The sequence below is a fragment of the Arvicola amphibius genome, chromosome 9 (assembly GCF_903992535.2).
Source record: "Arvicola amphibius chromosome 9, mArvAmp1.2, whole genome shotgun sequence".
In the NCBI taxonomy this organism is placed as follows: domain Eukaryota; kingdom Metazoa; phylum Chordata; class Mammalia; order Rodentia; family Cricetidae; genus Arvicola; species Arvicola amphibius.
The window spans coordinates 98689908-98711400 of record NC_052055.2 but is presented as its reverse complement, the minus strand read 5'-3'; the positions used below and the strand labels follow the sequence as shown (position 1 = coordinate 98711400).

Sequence of the window (21493 nt, the reverse complement as noted above, 5' to 3'; positions counted from 1 at the left end):
GCTGTTGAGTGCTCAGCCTGAAGCAAAGCAGGAAGAAAGTCCCTCCGACCCCATGGCCATCACAGACCCGTAGACTCTAAGTACAGATGCCAACAACTTTTGCCACAAGTTAGGTCTGTAACCTAAACTGAATCTAAGCAAAACTCCAGCTTACGCAAAAATGTTGTGTATACTAAATTATGACCAGAGGCTACTAATGTGTGGGCATTTCCTCCATTAGAGTTAGGTCCTATTAGTAAAGTCAACTAAAAATTATGAAAACCTCTTAATCCTAAATGTCACTGTGGTGACAAGTATGATAAAAAAAAAAAAAAAAAAAAAAAAAGACAAGCCGGGCGGTGGTGGCGCACACCTTTAATCCCAGCACTCGGGAGGCAGAGGCAGGCGGATCTCTGTGAGTTCGAGGCCAGCCTGGTCTACAAGAGCTAGGTCCAGGACAGGCTCTAAAAAAGCTGCAGAGAAACCCTGTCTCGAAAAACCAAAAAAAAAAAAAAAAAAAAAGACTCAATGGAATGTCCCTGTGAGCCTGTGGCTTCTGAGCCTACAGGAAGCAGAGGAGCCTCCCTAGATAAGACCAGACCAGGAGTACCCATGGCAGGAACTACAGGCTATTTGGAGTCAGGAGCAGATGGACTTTGAGATGCTTCAAAATGCGGAAGTCTGGATTCAGCACGGAGAGTAGGAACAGGGGGACATAAGTCAGGGGTGGACTTGGGGAAAGCAAGTGCATGGGCTGAAGGCTCCAGAGGCCCCCCCCCCCAGAAATTACAGAGAAGGGGATTGGGCAGTGGAGAAGCAGAGCTCTCCCCAGAGCTTGACAGAACAACCATGGCAAAGCAAAGGACTTGTCATCTGGACATTCCCACCTCAGTATGCTAGGGGAAAATCCTCTTTATCTGGTACTAGGGAACCATCGCTAGGAACATAGGAGTTCTGAATTCTAAACTACTACGGAGGCAAGGCACCAAGGACAACTTACCTATGCTTTCCCCCCTCCTTTATGGATCACAAATACTCCATCCCACCTCACCCCAAGACCTCAGCCGCTGTCACTGGGGTCATGTGGGGTCTTTATGCTCTACAGAGGGGAGAGTGTGCACACTCTCTGACAGCCAGAACGTGTGAACCCAAGGAGACTGAGAGTGGGCAGGAAACTTATCCTGGAACTTTTGTTCCTCCATGTGAACTCCAGCTTTGAAAACGGCAATGCCTTCTCCACAGGCTGAGTTGACCCCAAAGTCCCTTTGTGGGTCATGGACAGCACAGCTGTGGAAAGATGCCCTGGGCACATACATGTGCAACAACAGTGTCTGAGGAATAAGTACAACATGGGCTTTCCTCCACAGGTGGGGGGCTTACCCCAAAGATCTGCTGAACTCCTAGATCTGTCAAGAGCATTAAAAGGCAGCAATGGAGCACCCTGTAAGGAAGCCATCTTATATGCTGTTCTTCCCTGCTGCTGCTTAGGGCCACTTACTCATTAAAAACAAGCAAACAACAGAAAACATACACTCCATTAATGAACTTGGCTTTCCTCTCTCACCACTCCCATTTCAAACACACTGTCAGCCATTCCTAACCAACGCTGGTGACTGCTGGGAGCCTTGACAGATCAACCCCCTTCAGTGGCACCATCTTCTCCTAGAGAAACTAGAGAAATTTCTTCTCCCTGCCCTTTAAGAAAGCTCAAACTCTAATTGTGGGCCTGTGAGGGTAGAAGGTATGACCAACAAGGGGTTGCACCAATTCCTGACCTTCCCTCTCTTTCTTCTCTTTTGACTCTGCAACTAGGAGCACGTGCCTTATGACGAAGGGCTCTCCTGAATGTTATTCTATAAAACTCCCAAGTTCATGGTTGAATGCTAAGAATGGGAGGAAATGGGGAGATCTGTGAGCTGGGTGAGTGCAGTCACCCCGCATCCTCCCTCTGCCCTGGCAGTCCCTCTGCGGGACAGAGGTGTTGGGGCCAATCAGGTCCCCCCACGAGCACACGGTTCCTTGTGCACAGGAGCCCTGCACTGTGAACTCCTGGCACAACTGAAAGCTCCTCCTTTGTTAGCGGACAGGTAAGTGATGGGACTAAACATGTAAGGTTGGGAAAAATGATTTCGGTTGTTTTTTTTTTTTTTTAAAGACAAATGCAAAAGTCAAACGGTAACACAGATGCCAAATGAAAATACCTTCATTTTTCATTATAATTTTTGATGAAAATAAATATTCAGCACCTCTCAACACATACACCCGATCCAGGAGTATGGATCACTTGCATATGCAAAAGGGTGAGATGAGGCACAGATTACAAGTGACATTCTCCAGTAGGACTTGAAGTATCAAACCACCAGCAAAAGTTGAGCACACACCTAGCTTTTAAGATTGTATTGGAACTATGAGAACTGAAAATGGCAAATTAAAATGAATAAATGGTAATGGGGCAGACGCGGGCAAATGGCGCTTCTGCAAGTTTGCCTGAGTCATATTTGGGATAGCTCCCGCGCTGCCCAGATCTGGGGAACACTACAGCACCTCTTCTGTTGTCCCTGTCACCATCTGTCACAGAGATGAATTGGGTTGGGGGGGGGCAGTGCCAGGTGGGTGAAGTAGCTGGGAAAGCTCTGGATTTAAGTGACTGGCACACAGCAAGAACCCAAGTGGCAGTTGCCTAGGGGCTTGCTTTAAACAAGAATTTCGATTAATGCCAGAGTTAGAGTCGGAGGTGGATCAATTGGAGAAAAGTAGAGGCAAGGTTTTCTCAACTGAGCTGCATGGATTCGTCTCCTATAGCATTCCTCTGGGGCAGGTGCCACCTCCCTCCTGACCTTGTGGGCAGAAATAGATGATATACCAGAGAGACCCTGAATAATCCGAGAGAGGCTACTTAGTCTACACAACAGAAGGTCTTAGTGTCAGGAGGAGAAAGGGCACTGCTTCCAAGGCACAGGTATCTGGACAGATTCCTTGCTGTTCGGGGTAGACAGAGGTGATCAATGCCCAGTCCTCCAGAGGCCTGTGCCCTACTTCTAAGTCCTCAGCTACTGATGGCCTACAATTAGCAGTGCCCAGCTGGGGCACAAGGGGCTTCGCTCCTGGCTTTGGCTAAGCCTCAACTGTCTGACTTTCATAGCAAAGTGTGGCATAGTAATCTAGAAGAACCATGAACTATCTACGCAGGAATAAATAACATATAAAAATGATGGAGGATTCTCATTAGCTAATAAAGAAACTGCCTTGGCCAGCCCTTAGGTGGGTGGAGTAGACAGAACAGGAAGAAGGAAGTGAGGTAGATGGCTCAGTCAGATGCCACGCCTCTCCTAGGTTAGTCAGACCGCCGTGCCTCTCAAGCCAGCCACCAGGTCAGGCGTGCTGAATCTTTCCTGGTAAGACACCACTTTGTGGTATTACACAGATTATTCGATATGGGTTAGTCAAGATGTGAGTAAGAGGCTGAAAATAATGGGCCAGGCAGTGTTTAAAAGAATATAGTTTCCATGTAATTATTTTGGGGCATAAGCTAGCCAGTAGCCTGGAGCCGGGCGGGATGAAAAGCAGGCCTGCCTGCAGCCCCTCACTACATAAAAAGCCACAGAGGATCCAGGGGTCCTTCTGAGGACCACACAGCTAACCTGTCAACACTACGCTTTAACACAACACACTAGGTGAAAGTGTACGGATCTGATCAACTTCAATTAATAACACGACAATAACAACACGTTACAACTAACTCTACTTACAAATACCTACTCGCAAATTTTATATGTCAATCACTCAACAGCTGTGCTTCCTAAGGAAATAAAGACAAAAATCAAGCAAATTTCCTATGGAGAGCCATTACCCATGCCATGCTTTCTTGAAGAAACACAGGTGGTACAGCTTCAAAAATATTTAAGAACTGTCCTGCAAAGTGGTTTCCACAACTGGGTAAACCAACAACAACCTAAGTACCTTTGCAGAACCTGTAAATTCAGAACAGTGCAGAGAAGCAGTAACAGCCTGGAGAGAAACCCTCTAAGCCAGAGGTTCTCAACATTCCTAATGCTGTGATCCTTTAACACAGTTCCTCATGCTGTGGCAAACCCTGACCATAAAATTATTTTTGTTGCTACTTTCATTACTGTAACTTTGCCACAGTTGTGAATTGCAATGAAAATATCTGATATGGTACCCCATGAAAGGGTCTTTTGACCCCCAAAGGGGTCACAAGCCACAGGATGAGAACCACTACTCTAGGTAAAAGGTCACACATGTGACCTTGGTTGACCCACAGAAAAGTACCCAGTACCACCTGGCTGAGGCTGTTAAGTAGACCCTGGCTCTCTGTGCACCAAGCAGGAGGATGCCTGCCTACCCTCTCTCCATACTACCAACAGCGAGCACAAGGCCAGGACCAGAGGAAAGTGGGTACCAGTAGGAGCTCAGGTAAGTATGGGGGACTCGGCAGTCATTACAGCTACACGGCGCCAGTTAGCGATGCCTCAAGGAGCCTCAGCCGCGGATGGAAACACGCAGTAGAGAAAAGGAACATTTCAGACATATGGAGGGAACGAACAGCAAATGCAGGCCATATGGGGAAACATGGTCTGAAACACGGTGAGATGGTCCTACTCATTCCCAGGCAGCTTTAGTCCACGCCGCTCTGTTCCACGGCTCGAGTTAACTCTTTAGCTCAGAGAGGGGGTTCTTTAGCAAGCTGCCACATGGTGAGATGGTAAAAAACAGTCACTATGTCAATTATCCTGAAACAGACAGTCCTCAGGATCCCCAGGGCAGTGTCCCATGATCTGCCATGGTCACAAAAACTCATGTGTCTGCACATCCCTTATATAACATAGCAGACTATTTGCATAGAACAGAACCCACACACATCCTCACGTGTACTGTTCGCCAAGTATCACCCAATATAATGTAAGCGTTATGTATGGTATACTGTATCCTATGGAATAATGACAAGAACAATAAGTACCTACGCTCATAAACACACAGCATCTCTGATTATTTTCAATCTGCTCGGAGTTGGTAGAATCTTTAAAGTGGAGCCAATAAGCAGACACGAGGGCTCCCAGTGCTGAACCTAACTTTCTGACCTCCACAAAGACACAGGGGTTACAACAGTGCCCTGGGCAGAGCAGCATGGGTCTCATGCGCCCCACCGTGCTTCACCAAGTTTCCTGAGGTATATGCTCCTCCCACATCTCAAGGTCTCTCCTAGCTTTTGTCCTATTAGTAATTTTTTTCCCCTTCAAAACAATCTGTCTCTATTTTCTAATCATCCTCCCACTAATCCGTTGTAAGTTGTTTTACATTTTTTGGTTCTAAATACTTGGAAGCTTATGACATACGAAAACAAATCTGAATTTGTTCTGAATGTCTGGCAGCACAGCACTGAGTTTCTATAGGATTCCTGCAATAATGCATGTGACAGGCTGTTTCGATTGGGAACAATCTGGTGAGACGGAGTTGTAATGGGTTCTAAATTACAATGCATTATGTTTAATTCATGCTTGCACAACGGCGGATATTACACCGCGGAGAGGGTGAAGTCATGACAAAACAGACCTCGGGAGAAGCTGGACCTCTGAGACGGAACTGAGAGCCTGCCTTTCCAAACGTTATAATACAGATTTTCCGGGGGCGTGCTGGCCTTCGTCCTGTTCTCTAATGAAGCCGCTGCACAGAGTGCCTTGGCGAGGAAGCGTGTTCCAGGGCAGGGTGGCTAGCAGCAGTGTTCCCATTCCTGAAGAACAGTCAATGCAGAGAAGCCCACGACTTCTGCAGCGGATAAGAAGCGTACACGAACTCTTGAAGCATTTCCCCCAAACCAGAAGCATAGGGACCGTCAGAAATCTGCTATTCCCGCCAGTGTCAGGCTCCCTGCAGGAAGAGTCCATGGGCTTCACACTAACTCCATTGAGAACAGTCACAAGTCATCAAACAACCTAACTGTAAGGCCTACAAGCATCAAGAGATTAGATACAAATGCTAACCGGCTCTTTCAGAGCCAAGACACCCCGGGGAATGTGCTTCCTTCTAAGTTATTTTCACAGATTCCAATCTTCTTAAAGGTATGCCCATTTTAAAACGAGAGACAACTACTGGATAGTTTTATGAAATACAGTCAATTCGTGGGTTACTTTTTTTACATTGTTAATTAAAATATAATCGCGTCACTTGTCTCTCTCCCTTTCCTCGCTCAACCTTTTCCATGCTCTCACCATTTCAAACTGATGGCCTCTTTTTTTTTTAATTGTTACATATATATTACATATAAATGGGCAAATATATAAATACAATCTGCTGAGTCCATTTTCATTGTTTGTGTGTATATGGGTTCAGGGCTAACTGCTCTGTACTGGAGACCATTACAGAAAATGACACATAGACATACTGCAAAGACCAGTGCGCACTGTATGGATCCTCACCCCAACTGACAGCAGAGCTCAGGGAACGCCACAGAAAAGGGGGTGGAAAGAATGGAGGAGCCAGAATACAATGAGGCTTGCCATGAGACTCCCTCTCTTAGAAATAGTTGCATAAACAAGACCCGAACAGTAACTCAAAAACAATCTGGGTGGTTGCCACAAGCAGCAGGCATTCCTCATTCTCATTCCAGAGATACGCAGAAAATAGGTCGACCACAGGAAGTTGCAAAGCAGGCAGGGGCATCATTCTGATGAGGAATCAGCAGAATGTATGGGCACCTGCGGTTTTCCCCTGCCTCACGTTCGATCACAGTGCATACTCATGACCTCTGAAAGGCTAATTCCAAACTGAAGTCGCTCCTACAGAGCTGGGGTTCATGTCCTAGCATCCACTTGACCATGAGATGCCTCTGGACACAGGGTGGTGTTTAAAGAACTCTCTCAGTGTGCCCGTTTGCTTTTAATGCAATCCCTGTTTCTGGGAGCCATTAGAGACTAAGCTCCTGAGACTACTCCAGTATGACACACACAGACACCCACCAAACCTGAGAAATTTACATCCATTCATTAATCATCATCATCATCTAACCTGAAAACTCACTCAAGCTGTGTTAATCAGGACCTAGTTTTTCATGTCTAAAACAAGCAAAGTATTGTTTTTAAACTGTTCTCCTACATTCCAGAATGCTAACTTGGAGATAGTTTCCATAGAGTTGGCCTGCCACTCAACTCAGACGGTCAACTCTATGTAGGCAAACACATCAGTCAGAGCTGAAGTATACTCTGGATGTCCTATCTGGTGTTCTTAGGAAGGTCACAGGGACATTCTCATGCCCAGGGGGTGGTATCGCCAGCTTCAGTGTAACAACAAACGTTTTTACAAGTTCACATCCCAACCAGCTATATACATCTTGCTTAATTTAACAACCTATATCTTTCTATATAAGTCATAAAAGCAAATTAGCATACCCAACTGGTTGTCCTGTTGGAAGCCTCCAGGTCCTTTCTAGACAGAATTTGGCCCCTTACTGTGGATAGGGACAATACATGAGGGGTAGGCTGTTTTGGCAAGGACGAAGTACTTGGTGACTTGTAAGCTGCTCCATGCTTATATTTCAGGCAACTGCTGCAGGCACCCGGTGGCCCTGGCGCTCTATGACATCGGACTCCTGCCCACTACTACTTACTGCCAGTTCACTGACAGACTGATGGAAGACAAAACTCAGAATGGTGACTAAGGGAACTGTATGGATCCTTTGTGGGAAACAGGGATGCTTTAAGAAGCAAAGTATGATGGTGCCAATGGGAGAAATTGCTTGACCCTGTGATCTTGCTGACAGCGTTCACAGGGGACCATTTCACCCCTGTCAGACAGAGGCATCAGAATCAGGTCCATTAGTTTACCTTTCTCTAACTACATGAAGTCTGTATAGGGTATCCTGGAAGACTGCATGTGGTCCTCACACTAAACATATGAGAAGCCATCCGTCCTGGCTCACACTGTAATCCTAGCACTTAGAAGGCTCAGAAAGGCTACCGAGGATTCAAGGTCAATTGGGTTGCCCGGTAAGATCAAGGCCAGACCAGCCCACAAGGCAAGTCCTCTCTGCCTTGGTGGGGGGTCACCTATAACAATGTCAACTGTTAAACTACGTGTTTAAGTTTTACATGATGGAGAAACTCACTTCCTAGTTCACTCAAACTTTAAAACCAAATCTGAGAGAGGTGTTTAAGTCACTGGTGAGTGTCGTACAAGTTCTCTCCCTAACTGAGGTATCATAGCCTTAATATTCCCTAACAATTCACTGTGAAACACTTTTCTATGCACACAGCTCTTGTCTTTGTCTGCCAGAGGGCTCCAATATCAGGCTGGATTCCCTGGCAGTGCAGCAAAGGAATCCTAAGACCTGAAGGCTCCCAGGCAGGAACTTGGTGAAAGCAGAGAAAACACCCTACATGAAGCAAGCATCCAGGTATCACCTCACCCCAGCGCACCAGCATGGGGACAGGGTTCAATCTTGCCTGTCTTTTGTGCCAGTCTATCCTCCCATCCCCCCAGGTGTCCTGTTTGGGTCTAGAGTAGGTTATGTCTGTCTCTTGACCTCCACCTTTCTTCACCCCCATCTTCCTCCTATCCCTACAGAGGCCACAAACACTTCTGCTCAATTCTTTAGCTGTTCATAATCACCCAGGCAAAGTTCAACACCTTTGGGGCTGTGGTGGGTTGTGGCTAGAATCAGAATGGTAACAAAAACTGTTCTTAAGGCTCGTGCATAGAAATCTTTAAAAATTATCTCCCAGGGAACAGTGATCTCCATCCCAAAAGGCTTAGCATAGGGCTTTACAATATTTAGCCTACATAGTTATGCAGGTCAAATTGCAACGTAAGGGCCAGAAGTAGCCTGGGTTGCCTCACTGCTGAACTCAGAGCTATGCCAGGATACTGCCTGAAGAAACACACTTGACAACCCATTACCCCTTGTTCTGCGTGGGAACATTTTCTCAACTGTTCGTGATCAGGAGCTGAACATGGAAGAAAATCCAGTAGATAAATGCTTTGCCCTCATGAAAGGAAATACAAGATCAGATTGTTTTGCTCAATTACAAATCACTGAAAGAAAAGAATGTTAATGCTTTTAACAAGACGCTTTTGTCAAATACACTGTTACCTTCAAGCGGTTCTAAGAAAACACTGTGCATGAGAAGATGCAAGTCTCCCAGGCACACAGCACACAGACAGCCACTGTCTCCTCCCCTAAAGGGGAGAAGCTCCAGTTCATAGCCCTGTGGCTCTGGGAAACTCTTGTACGATTCGCGCCAAAGAAGGCATCAAGCATGAAGTCCTACCATGTACCTCAGACTCAGTAGATTCCTGCAGCAAGCATAAATCCCACATGGATGACGGCAGGCAGTACAAGAAGCTAAGGGATGCAGTCTAGGGCAATAGTCTGTTGCTACCTTCACACAGCAGAGTCACTTTCTGTTCTGCACAATGCAGTCCATAAAACTCTGAGGACACACCGGAGTGCATAACTAAACAGGAAGCTGTGCACACTCAGTCTCCGAGGTCTGCATTACAAGAGACACCTGGGAGACAGGAGCGGCTACAGAAAGCACCTTCACCTTCGTCTGGCCTACACACTGTGGAAGTCAGCCTGTGGAGAAGGAAGCTATTGCACACGGAGATGGGTAGTGGAGGTGCCTCCCCTTCTTCTGGGACTGCTTTAATAGGAAGCTCCTGTTCAGATAACAAGGTCCCTCTTTGTCTGATAGCAAAGGCGATCATGACAGATATGTCGAATCACACAAACAACAGCAGCAACCAAATCTTAACAACGGAAGCCAAGGCAGCGAGGTAGCTCCACGGTTAAGGGTGCCTGCCATCAAATCTGAAGACCTGATGAGTTCAATCCCTGGGACCTACATGGTAGAAACAAGGAACAGACTGCTGTGGGTTGTCTTCTGACCACTCCCCCTCCCCAACACACACATACATGTTGTGGCACATGTGCTCTCATTTTGTGTGTACATGCACATACAAAATGGGCCACTTCTCCCTGAGTCCCAAAGGCTATGAGAGTTGATTCCTATTAATAAATAAATTTAGAAACATAGTTTTATCTGTATTTTTGCAATCTTTCACACTTGATGCAAATGTTTCCAAAGACCTATGTGCTGAAACAGAGTCGGAAGCTCACAGCAGAACCGTCACTCACTGGAGAGATTTGCTCTGCTTGGCAAAACCCTAGAGGGCAGAGTGAGAGCCAAGGGGAGGAAGTTTGAGAAATGTAAAAATTTGAATCTATTTAAGGAAGCACTTTCTAACAATCTGTGTTCTCCAAAAATGGAATTGGCCTTCTGGAGCAGTCTAAGCATTCCAGCAGGGGTTGGGTGGCAATCTGTCGGGGACAGGGGAACAGGCCCAGCACCAGGGTGGGCCCAGCACCAGGGTGGGATGCGCTGCTTTGCTCTGTGACTTGAGATTGTGAGATAGATGAACTGATCACGCTTGGGGAGATCTGAACACACTGGGCAAAGATGAGGCCTAGAGCCTCAACCTGAGGCCTGGTCTTTCCTCCTAAGAAAGTCAACAGGCAGTCATTTAAAGGGCTCTCCAGGACCTCAGGGGGCTGGCTTTTTCCAATTCAAAGTTATGTCCGTTTTGCGGTTTACAGGATTCTGATTTTTTTAAGGCAAAATATGTCAACAATGCCTAACATTATTACAGAGGGTATGTCAGGGGATGGCTGGAAAGTCAGTCAGAAACTCTCAGAACAACACTAAAGCACTGACCCACTCACCAACGCCGTTTTCTTTACCATACATACTTAAGTAACATTTCTTAAGCAAAGAAATGTGTATTCTTTATACACAGGGGAGAGAATTTGGTGGAAAAAGACCTAGAATGCTAATAACAAATGGAATTTTTCCAGCAGTCTTGGAATCTACGCCTGGCCACAGACATCCTGAGAAAAAGTCCATGCGCAGCACAAAATACCTCCCAATGACTGAAGGCTTCACCCCCTGAACAGTGAGCACAGACCTTTACGGATTGTACAAGGAGGAAGATGGGTAACCCGAAACACATCCGGTGTGATGTCGTTCTCAGTTTTCCCATGTCTCCCTCACCCCCGTCCGCTCCAATGAAGCTAATCCTCTTCTAGTTACACAAAGAAAAGTCTACATACACTTAGCTAGGGGATGGTACTGGCTCACGTCCACAGGAACGCGAAGTGACAGGCTGGCACTGTTGGCTACAAACAACGCTATACTTACCTGAGGAGATAACAACTGTCAACTGTCAGCTCAGCTCAGTTGTCCTTCCACGAGCCTTCCTGATTATATTCCAGGGTAATAGGAAGCAGTAAGCACTGTTAGTGTGCACTGTGTGCACACTCAGGTACGGCTGGCCACCACTGTGGTAGTGATCTTCTGTCGGACCCATGGCTATGGACTGATATGGCTGTGTGCACACTCAGGTATGGCTGGTCACCACTGTGGTAGCGATCTCCTGTTACACCCGTGGCTATGGACTGATATGATTTGAATGTATCTCCTTACCTGGGTCCCTTTGTGAATTTAATCCCCACTGAGAGTAGTAATAAGGAAGAAACTGGTTCCTATCGCACTACTTAGAGGTGGGCCTCTGAGTGGCAATGGGAACAAGACAGAAGGTGTATAAATGAATACTGATGGAATACAAAGGGAACAATATCAGAAGACACAGACACTACAGTTCTCTATGTCCCCCAGTCTCTTGCCATAGGATACCTGTACCACGCTGAAACTTTGCCAAGAAGGCAATACACATACAGCCACTCGACCTCATGTAAGCCAAGTTAAGCCTTGTTCTTTATAAAGCAACCCACCATCAAGGAGTTTGCTACAGTCCTAGGAAATGACCTAATACACCAGAGGAGGAGAAGAGGCATGGACGGGAAGACCCAGAGAATGTCATAACTTAACAGGGCTCGTGGAACGGTCCATCCGAGAGGCTTCTGATTGCTCATCACCCCAACTACACATCAACTTACTGCCTGAAACTGGTATAAAATATACTATCATCTAAGACAGGAACAAACAAAACCAAAAACAGACCAAAAAAGTACCGGCCTCTTCCTTCAGTATGTACATGCATGGGAGTTTGTAAGAGAAAAGGGTTAGTTAGTGTGCTGACAAGCAAAGCTATGAAACTTGTGAGTCTAAGTCGGGGTCTTCTAGAGTTTGAATGTAAGGAGACCACTGTGTAGGGGTCCACAGCACACACAAGTGTTGATTTACCCGAGATCCCAAACTCTATCAATTATTCAGAAAATGATAAACAGAGTCTTTAAGTTGACCTCTGTACAAAACCCAAGTAGGAGGTTGTTAACAATTAACACCTTCCCCAAAACACACACTTACACATAATATACCACATTATACCCCTACAGAGCACACCACATACACATACACACTACACACAGCATGTTTACACACTATATCACACTCACACACTGCACCACACACACAAAACTCACACACTGCATCACACACACAAAACACATACACACACACAACATACCACTTCACACCTCTACACAGTACATCACATATGCACATACTATACACACCATAACAAATACTCTATACATCCCCTCTCTCTCTCTCTCTCTCTCTCTCTCTCTCTCTCTCTCTCTCACACACACACACACACACACACACACACACACACACACAAGCTGAAGCAGCAATGCTGTCCCCCTGCCTAGCTATTCCAGGTGGGGTGTGGATACTCACCTAGCGTGTCCTTGAGATTCTTCACCAGGGAGCCCTTCTTCAGGCTGTTCTTGCGCTCCACGTAGTTGGACGGCACGTAGCCCGTCCTGTTGGCTGCATTCCTCACCCGCCACCACGTCTTGGAGTCGTCCAGCAGCCACAGTCTCTCGTTCTTCCTGATGTCGAGCTCCTGGTCCTGCTGGGCCGTGTAGTCCCACTTGGCTATGACAATGACTTCTTCTGTCATCTTTCATGGAGTCCTTCTGCCAGCAAAACATTTAAAGATGCTTGTTATCCACCCGCACACCTCGTCCTCTGGCGGAGTTGAAAAATCAGGCAATGACAGCTCCTGCGACGGCCCTGCCACCAGCCTCCTCCAGGCCCCTGAAACACTCGTCCTTAAAATGACCTTCCAGCAAGCTCTGGGGCTGCCGAGAAACATCTTGTCACCAAAGCCAGCAGCCCCTCTCCCTGCGCTACAGGAGCTGCACATTTTACCAAAGCCAGATGCAAACTTCAAAAAAAAAAAAAAAAAAAAAAAAAAAAAAAACCACGCTCAAAATAACAATCTTATAATTAAAGTGCTCATTTGAGTAAACGACACCAGCCTCTTCTAGCTGATAGGTTTACACTCAAGTCCTCAGCATATGCTGAGGAGTTTGAAGACATTTAGCAAATATAACACACCCAAAACTACTCCCATAAACTCAGATTCAAATTACTGTACTACTAATGCGACGTGGCATCCTGAGACGGGTGGTGAAACAGAGAAAGAAAACTGGCGGAAACACTGCTAAAACATAAACAAAGCCTGGGCAACAGCAATGTTAATTAGTTCTGACAGCTCAAAGTAATATGTTATAACGCACCGGAGAAATCAGCAGAGGGGTATACGAGAATGCTCCGCACAATAACTCTACAACTTTTCTGTGTTAAAAAAAAAAGAAATTATTCTTAAAGACGCACAAAGCTGAACTTAGATATTTATTTAGGCCATGTTACTCACCATCGCCCAAACTGGGAAGCAACAAAGGCATCCTACAGGAGGTGACCAGATACGCCGTCTACCTGCCTGTGAAGTATTTAAGTGCTGGGACAGAGCAAGGGGAAGTGTAGGTGCCTCCCGGAGTGAGAGCAGCATGAAGGCCCGACAGGCTGGGCATGTGGATTTCCACATGGGGCTCCTTGGAGCAAACTCCATTGAAGACGCTGGGAACGCTGTTCTCTGTGGCTTTTATCTTTGTAGCACCCAGCAAGATCCTCCACCCCATACCTGATCAGTTATGCTGCAGTACCCCCTGAACTGGCTGCCTTGATGTCCCCCAACTAGTTCCTGAATAGCAATTCCACTATAGGACACTCTGGGAAAGGGGGGGAAAAAATCTATGGCGACATAGTGGATACTTGGGAAGATAAGTAAGCAATGCAGAGGGACGGTGAAAGCATGTAGTTGAGACTATATCTCAGAATATGTCAAAATACACATTAAAACGACTCCAAAATACAGCTCATTAAAACAACAGATATGGCACAAATCTGATGAAGTCCACCTGAGAAGTAATAACAGGGAAGAACACAGCACACACAGGCATCACCCACGTCAGCAATTCCACTCTTCTTGGGGAGAAGAAGCCCAAGTGTTCTTGCAGGAAAAAAAATCAGTATTCAACCCCTCTACTGACTGGCGCTGCCCCTAAATTACAGAAGGAACAAAGACAAGATCCTGGGCCTGAACTCCCTTGTCCTCCTGTCAGAGTTCTGATCTCATACCCTAAGTTCGGAGTTACAGAGGAAACCCATGCGTCTGACTCATGGAGGCATGAACACGACACTTTTTTTTACCATATTCAGGTACAGAGAATACATGTCTTTTCATTTATGCATTTCCACATTAGGAGATTAAAATCATTTGGGAATAATCTAGTAAAAAAAAAATGGGGTATAGACCTAAACAGAGAACTCTCAATAGAGGAATCTAAAATGACTGAAAGACACTTAAGGAAATGCTCAACATCCTTAGCCATCAGAGAAATGCAAATTGAAACAACTCTTGAGATTCCATCTTACACCTGTAAGAATGGCCAAGATCAAAAACACTGATGACAACTTATGCTGGAGAGGTTTTGGGGTAAAGGGAACACTCCTGCATTGCTGGTGGGAGTGCAAACTGGTACAGCCCTTTGGATCAGTATGACAATTTCACAGAAAATTAGGAAACAACCTATCTCAAGACTAAGCATGGTGGTGTACGCCTTTAATCCCAGCACTTGGGAGGCAGAGGAAGACGGATCTCTGTGAGTTCGAGGCCAGCCTGGTCTACAAGAGCTAGTTCCAGGACAGGCTCCAAAGCCACAGAGAAACCCTGTCTCGAAAAACAAAAACAAAAACAAACAAACAAAAAAAAGACTAAGCAATACCACTTTTGGGTATATATACAAAGGATGCTCAATCGTACCACAAGGACATGTGCTCAACTATGTTCATAGCAGCATTGTTTGTCATAGCCAGAACCTGGAAACAACCTAATATTCCCTTGACTGAAGAATGGATAAGGAAAATGTGGTACATTTACACAATGGAGTACTACACAGCAACATCTTGAGATTTGCAGGCAAATGGATGGAGCTAGAAAACATCACTTTGAGTGAGGTAACCCAGACCCAAAAAGACAAACATCATATGTACTTAAAGCAAAGAAAACTAGCCTACAATTCACAATCCCAGAGAACCCAAACAACAATGAGGATCCTAAGAGAGACATGCATGGATCTAATCTACGTGAGAAGTAAAAAAAGGGCCAGATCTCCTGAGTAAAATGGGAGCATGGGGACCATGGAGGAGGGTAGAGGAAGGGAGGAGAGCAGAGAAAAACGTATATCTCAATAAAATCAATAAAAAAATATTTTTAAAAAATCATTTGGGAAAAAGAAAATGCTGGCAAACCATACATAAATGTATATAATGTCCAAGAGGGTGGAGCACACAAAGTTCTTCTCAGAACTGGAGACCTATAACGAGAGGACCTCTAGTTCTTGTCTTGTAGCTCACATATCTGATTTTCTCTATCAGATGAGACCTATGAAATAATCAAGGTGGACGTCTCTTTTAAAGTCAAAAACAAGGACAATAGCAGGAATAGAAATGAGGCTCAGAGGGGATGCCACACCAGGTTTGCTGCTAACTTACATAATTTCCCAAACTATTTAAAACAGGAACAGATCACCATTTAAATCAGCTGATAGCCAGCCAACCAATGTTCTCTACTGAATGGCCTTCTGCATCCAAGGTAGCTAGGGGAGGAGCTGGCTGCATTCATTCTGGTCCATGCTGAAAGCATAAACACTTATAAAACACAGCTTCCTGCTAAGTCACAGCACAGGAGATTTGAGATTGGAGAGGCTGGAAACATGCCGCATTGGGTCAGGAATGCAGCAGGCACCTGGCGCAGCTAACCAAGAGAAAAGTCACATATGCTGCAGGCAGCAAAGCTGAAGGCCCAGGGGCTCGGTTGCCACCACGAGCCCCATATGCTAGACATGGAGGTGCAAGACTTGGTGTTTGTCTGGCTGGGTTTCAGCCTTGTTTCAGTGGCATCTTTCCTTGCTATTCCCCAATTCTCTGTGATATCAGATATTGGAAGTATTCAACTTGTTCTTTTATCTTTTTAAAATTAATTAATTAATTAATTAATTTATTATACAATATTTTGTCTGTGTGTATTTCTGCAGGTCAGAAGAGGGCACCAGACCTCATTACAGATGGTTGTGAGCCACCGTGTGGTTGCTGGGAATTGAACACAGGACCTTTGGAAGAGCAGGCAATGCTCTTAACCACTGAGCCATCTCTCCAGCCCTTTATTCTTTTATCTTATAGGAGTTCATGCCTAAGATTTGTCTTGGGTCTTAGAAGAAACTTTGGGTCTTTGAACGGCGTTGAACTAGGACCATGAAGACATCAAAGCTGGAATGAAGGCATTTTGCATTAAGACATAGCCATGAGACTAGGGGGGCAGAGCTGGGGGGGAGGAGTAAAATATTACAGTTTAAGTGCTGTTTGGGTGTCAAGTTGATAAGGGATAAACTTGTGATTGAACTGTCAACATGACTGGACTAAAAATCCTTCAGGGCGTTAATGAAGCACAGGGAGTTGGGGATATTCCTGTTTTTCCAAAGAGGCTTAGTGGAGGGAAGATCTACCTTGAAAAGGGTGCCCACAATCCATGGGCTGGCCTCCTGGACTGATCACAATGAGAAGGAGGAGAAAGGCAGCCAGGCTCCAGTACTGTCCTCCCTCTTTCTAGGTCAGGCCACAAACCAAGCTGCTGCCTTAGCTTTCCTGTCACGATAGACCATGCTCCTCTGAAGAGGAAGCCAAATAAATCTTTTTCTCCCTTGTGGGAGGTGGTTGCTTCCTAAGCCCTTCTTCTGGCAACTGTATCTGAGCCTCCAGAAAAGGGCCAGGTACCAAGACACCCTCCCCCTCTCCACCTGCACCTCCACCTCACCCCTGCATAAATCTCAAGTGATGTTCACAGGCTTTCAAATGGAAGCAAGACACAGAAAACTGAGGCACGAACTGTCTCAGGGAGACTCCTTGGGTCAAATCTCTGAGCATGGAAACAAGAAAGTCAGAGTGTTCCACCTAGGACTCGGGCTCTTTAAGCCATCAGTTGGGAACCTAGGAGGGCTGCAGAAACCCTTCATGACACATTTGGCAACAATAAAAGGTTTCTGAATGTGCAACCAAAAAGTAATTCAGAATCCAGCAGGGACTAGCCTGAGGTGGTCCACCCAAACTCCCTGCAGCCTGGGCTCTGCGCATGGAGCAACGCGCCACACAAACCCAGTCAAGGCTGCCCAGACGCCTCAGCTCCACCAAACTGAGATATTTGTCCTGTCCGTACAGAATCTTTTTAGAGAAACAGAATGGTTTAATTATGGGGAGGGGGAACCTTCCTGCTGTCAGCCCTCTCTGCATGGAAGTTCCAAATTAGTATACTTTGGGTCGTAGGGTTATATCGTGTTAGAATGCTTAGTTTTGAAAACGCGGAGTCACTAACTTGAGCGTCATGAAACACTGGCAATGAACTCAGGCTTGGTAATCACAATAAACTCTCCGGCCATTTCAGACTTGGCGCTACGACACACTTCTGCTATTCTGTACGAGGTATGTGGAGCAGTGGTCTCAGCATTGATGATTATACAATAAAACTATCATTCTACTTGGAAGAATGTTGAAGATGATCCTCGTCCTGTGGAACTACATATGAAGTAGAGGTTTAATGCTTCCTGTGAAAAATAAAGAAGGCCGTTTGCATGCAAACTTGCTCTCCAGTGGCGTGGGGCTGTAAATGGAAGAGTTTGAGGAGCCCTGCTATGGGAGGTAAATCCTTCATTTAACCCACAGAATAGCCACCATTCTGGGCAGCATCTTTTAGGGGAGTGAGCATCAGAGATGGAATGCTTTGTGTGGCTACAGAGCCAATATCTCCACTTAGGATGATAGCACAAATTTGTTGGGCAACACAAACTGGAATCCATGGGTAAAGGGGAGGAGGGAAAGAAGGAAGAAGAAGGAAAAGAAGAAAGAGGAGAAAGAGGAGGAGGAAACCTTAAAGTTGGGTGAGAAAGGATGGGAGGATGGAGAGGATGGCTGGAGTGTGTGTGACTACGATCCAAATATGTTATATGAAAATCTCAGAGTAGAAAAACATTATTTAAAAAGAATAATAACATATATTTAGTTTGTTTTAATGATTAATAAAGATCTTAATAAGATTAATATAACCCCTGGGGACTGCCAATCTAAATGTGAAATTGAAGACATAAGGATTTCACAAACAAAAACCAGAACATGCACATAGATGGGCAGGAGGGCAAAACAAGTCTAACACTTTATTGGCAGGATATGACTTGAAACTTTGGGGAAACGCATTTGTGTGCATGTATACACAGACAACCCTAATATGTGTGCCTGGGAGTGAGTCAATGACTTAGAGAGAGGGTAGGGTGGAGGGTAAGACCAAATGGAGACAGATGTCATCCCAATGCCAATTTTCTACATAGTCTGAATTATTCAAATCATATAACAACTTCACGGAGGGCCTCTGGAACTCCTTATTTTGTGTAATCTCTCATGCCTGGGTTGCAGCGGACTGCACCTGATCAGCTCCTGAAAACTCCTCAATGCAGGCTTCGGAAGACGTGGTAAGCCTCCTAACACGTGCAACTCTGGATCTGTTGAATTGCACGGCCTACAGGAGGCAAGGTCACTAACTCTGTCTGCTCCCTCTGAGATGGAGAGATGGTCTAGACAGCCACAACCATCCTCACTAAGAGCAGGAAAGTCAGAGAGAGATTTAAAGACGCTGTGCAGCAGCCAAGAGATGAAGCCGTCCCCAGACACTGGAAAAGACAGTTCTAGAGCGTCCAGGAGGGTAGCCCTTGATGACATCCTGGTTTCACCCAAGGAAGCTTGTATTGGGATTCTAAGGAGAGGCTGTTTTAGGGCATCTGCACTGTGGTCATGCGCTCCCACAGCAACAGGAAGCCAATCTCAGTGGGGAGTCTTTGCTTTGGAAAGGGGAGCTTCCTTTGTTCTCCCCCATTCACTGCAGTGTTCCTGGTCCTCAGTGCACGGTCTGTGAAAAAAGTCCATTTGCATTAAAGTGACTGACTCATGCATGGGGCTTAGAGGCAACTACAACTCTTGATTAACCTCCCAAAGTTGTGTGTAGATGGATTTGCCAAATGCCAACTCATCTGACAGCACTTGGCAGGGCCTGTGGTCTCCTGTCGGGGAACAGAAAGGCCAGTTGGTGGCTTTCTGCAGCAGGGTCACTAATTACAGCTAATACACTTCAATCCTACCTCGAACACAATATGGGATCTAGTGGCCGTTCCAACTCTTACTCAGCTAATTATGCCGTGACAATAGTCAAGGTCTTACCACCTCCCTCAAACAGAAAAGTACACCACGCATAAAAGAGAACATTCACAATAGACATTTCCATGTACAGCCGCAGGGACATGAGTACCTGGCACCACCTGCACTGCATGGTCAAGGCGTGCATGGTGACAGTCAACTGAGACCCCCGGCACAGTGCTTCACACAGATGAGGGCAGCAAATGTTCGCGAGGACCCTTTGAAATAAATGTTAACTACAGATGCATTCAGAAGTAATGAAAAGGGGCTGGGGGGGGGTATTCAGTAATTCACCCAAGTCTACAAGTCAGAGAGCAGAGGACCCTGGGTTCAAATCCACCAGAGAGTCTGCTCTGTACTATTCTCACTGCCTGCTAGTGAAACTTGGAAGTCGAATCTTGCTGTCGCTCTAAAGAATAAATCCCACGGGGGAGATGGATGCTCATAAGCAAGAGCTGAATTCAATTTTCTTTTGATAAATGAGTAGGCAGAATTACTTAGGAAGAAACACTAGGCCCTGATCTCCTGAGGATGACTTGGGACAGGATTTGTGTTTTTAATATTTTATTAGAGAGAGGCAAAGTCTCCTGACGGGGAGGCTCAAGCTGGATGGTACAGGGCGGAAGAAGCCAGCTTGCCTCGGTGGGATATTGCAGAGAGGCTCTTTCTGTGGTTTGTTTTCTGGCTTTGTTGGATGATGGCCTATGAGGTCCCTGTCTTTCATAGTTTCCGTCACAGACACCAGTGTGATCCCTTCTAAGATACTTCTCTCCAGCAGGGTTTGTGAGCCAGCCTGGTCTGAAAGCCATCAGAGCAGGTGGCTTTCGAGGGAAGGTGATTGATGCCTCTCAACTGCCACTTCTTTTCTTTTTCCTTCTCAGCTTCCTGTGTGTGGTCCTTGCATGGATGTGTACGTACACTCATGTATGTGTAGGTTAACTCTCCCACGTATGGTTTGTGGGAGCTAGGAGTCAACACAGGTTGTTTTTCTCAATTACTCTCTAGCTAATTGTCTGAAACACCGTCTTTCATTAAACCAGGAGCTCAATGACCGGTCGGTTAGTGAGCTCCTGGCATCTGTTAAGTCTCCAGGGAGACTACATGTGCATCACCAAAGCCAGCATCTGCATGGGTGCTAGGTTCTGAAATCAGGTTCTCAGGCTTGTTCAGTAGGTACCAACAAGTCTTAGGACTCCTTCAGCTCCCTTCTCCCAGTGTTCCCACTGTGGCTAATACCAACAACAAGCCTATGTCTAGGGGATTTCCAGTTACCCAGAGTATCTACCACGACATATTTCACAAAGAACTATAACCAAGCTACCAAAGGCTTTTATCCCTTCCATGTTACGCTGCCCCATCCAGTGGATCTTCAGCACAGCAGCAGTTATGGCCAGCCCTTCTGCAAACCCTCCTCTTACACTGCCCTGCCCTGCAGGCTTGTTTGCTTGCTATTTTTTCCTCTTAGTCTCTTGTGTTTCTACCCTACTGGCAACCTCTCCTCCATCCACAACCTTAATTTTATACTACCTACAAGCTGTTTTCCAACTCCGCCCTTCCCCCTTGCTTCCCCCCTCCCCACTGCCAGACTTCTCCCTTCAGCTACCTAGAGAACATCTCCATGCGGATGTCCAATTTTTGCTTTAAACCTGGGATGTCTACAATCATTCAGATTCTCCCACTCAAACAAAAGAAAAATCAATGCAACAAGCAACAAAAACTCCAGAGTTGTTTGCCCAGGGATTGCCATCCCAGTAAATGAAATGCTGTGTAACCATTCACCTGGTGTCAGACCAAAGATCTGAGACTCCTCCCATCCCCTACTCCTCTCTCTTCCCAGCCACCCAACAAACCCCAGCACACAGGCTGGCCTTGAAACTGTGCCTTGAAGTTAATCACTT

General features: G+C 45.9%; 1 protein-coding gene across 3 annotated transcripts in view; it reads right to left on the bottom strand.

Annotated features, from left to right (window-relative positions):
* The window catches only part of Nck2 (NCK adaptor protein 2), a 125105-nt gene that overhangs the window by 20508 nt on the left and 83104 nt on the right, over window positions 1–21493 (bottom strand). For all 3 annotated transcript variants that reach the window (XM_038343689.1, XM_038343691.1, XM_038343690.1), the window contains exon 3: window positions 12693–12934. In XM_038343689.1, the coding sequence (XP_038199617.1) occupies window positions 12693–12918 (226 nt within the window). In that variant the 5' untranslated portion in view covers window positions 12919–12934. The remainder of the gene's footprint in view (window positions 1–12692; window positions 12935–21493) is intronic.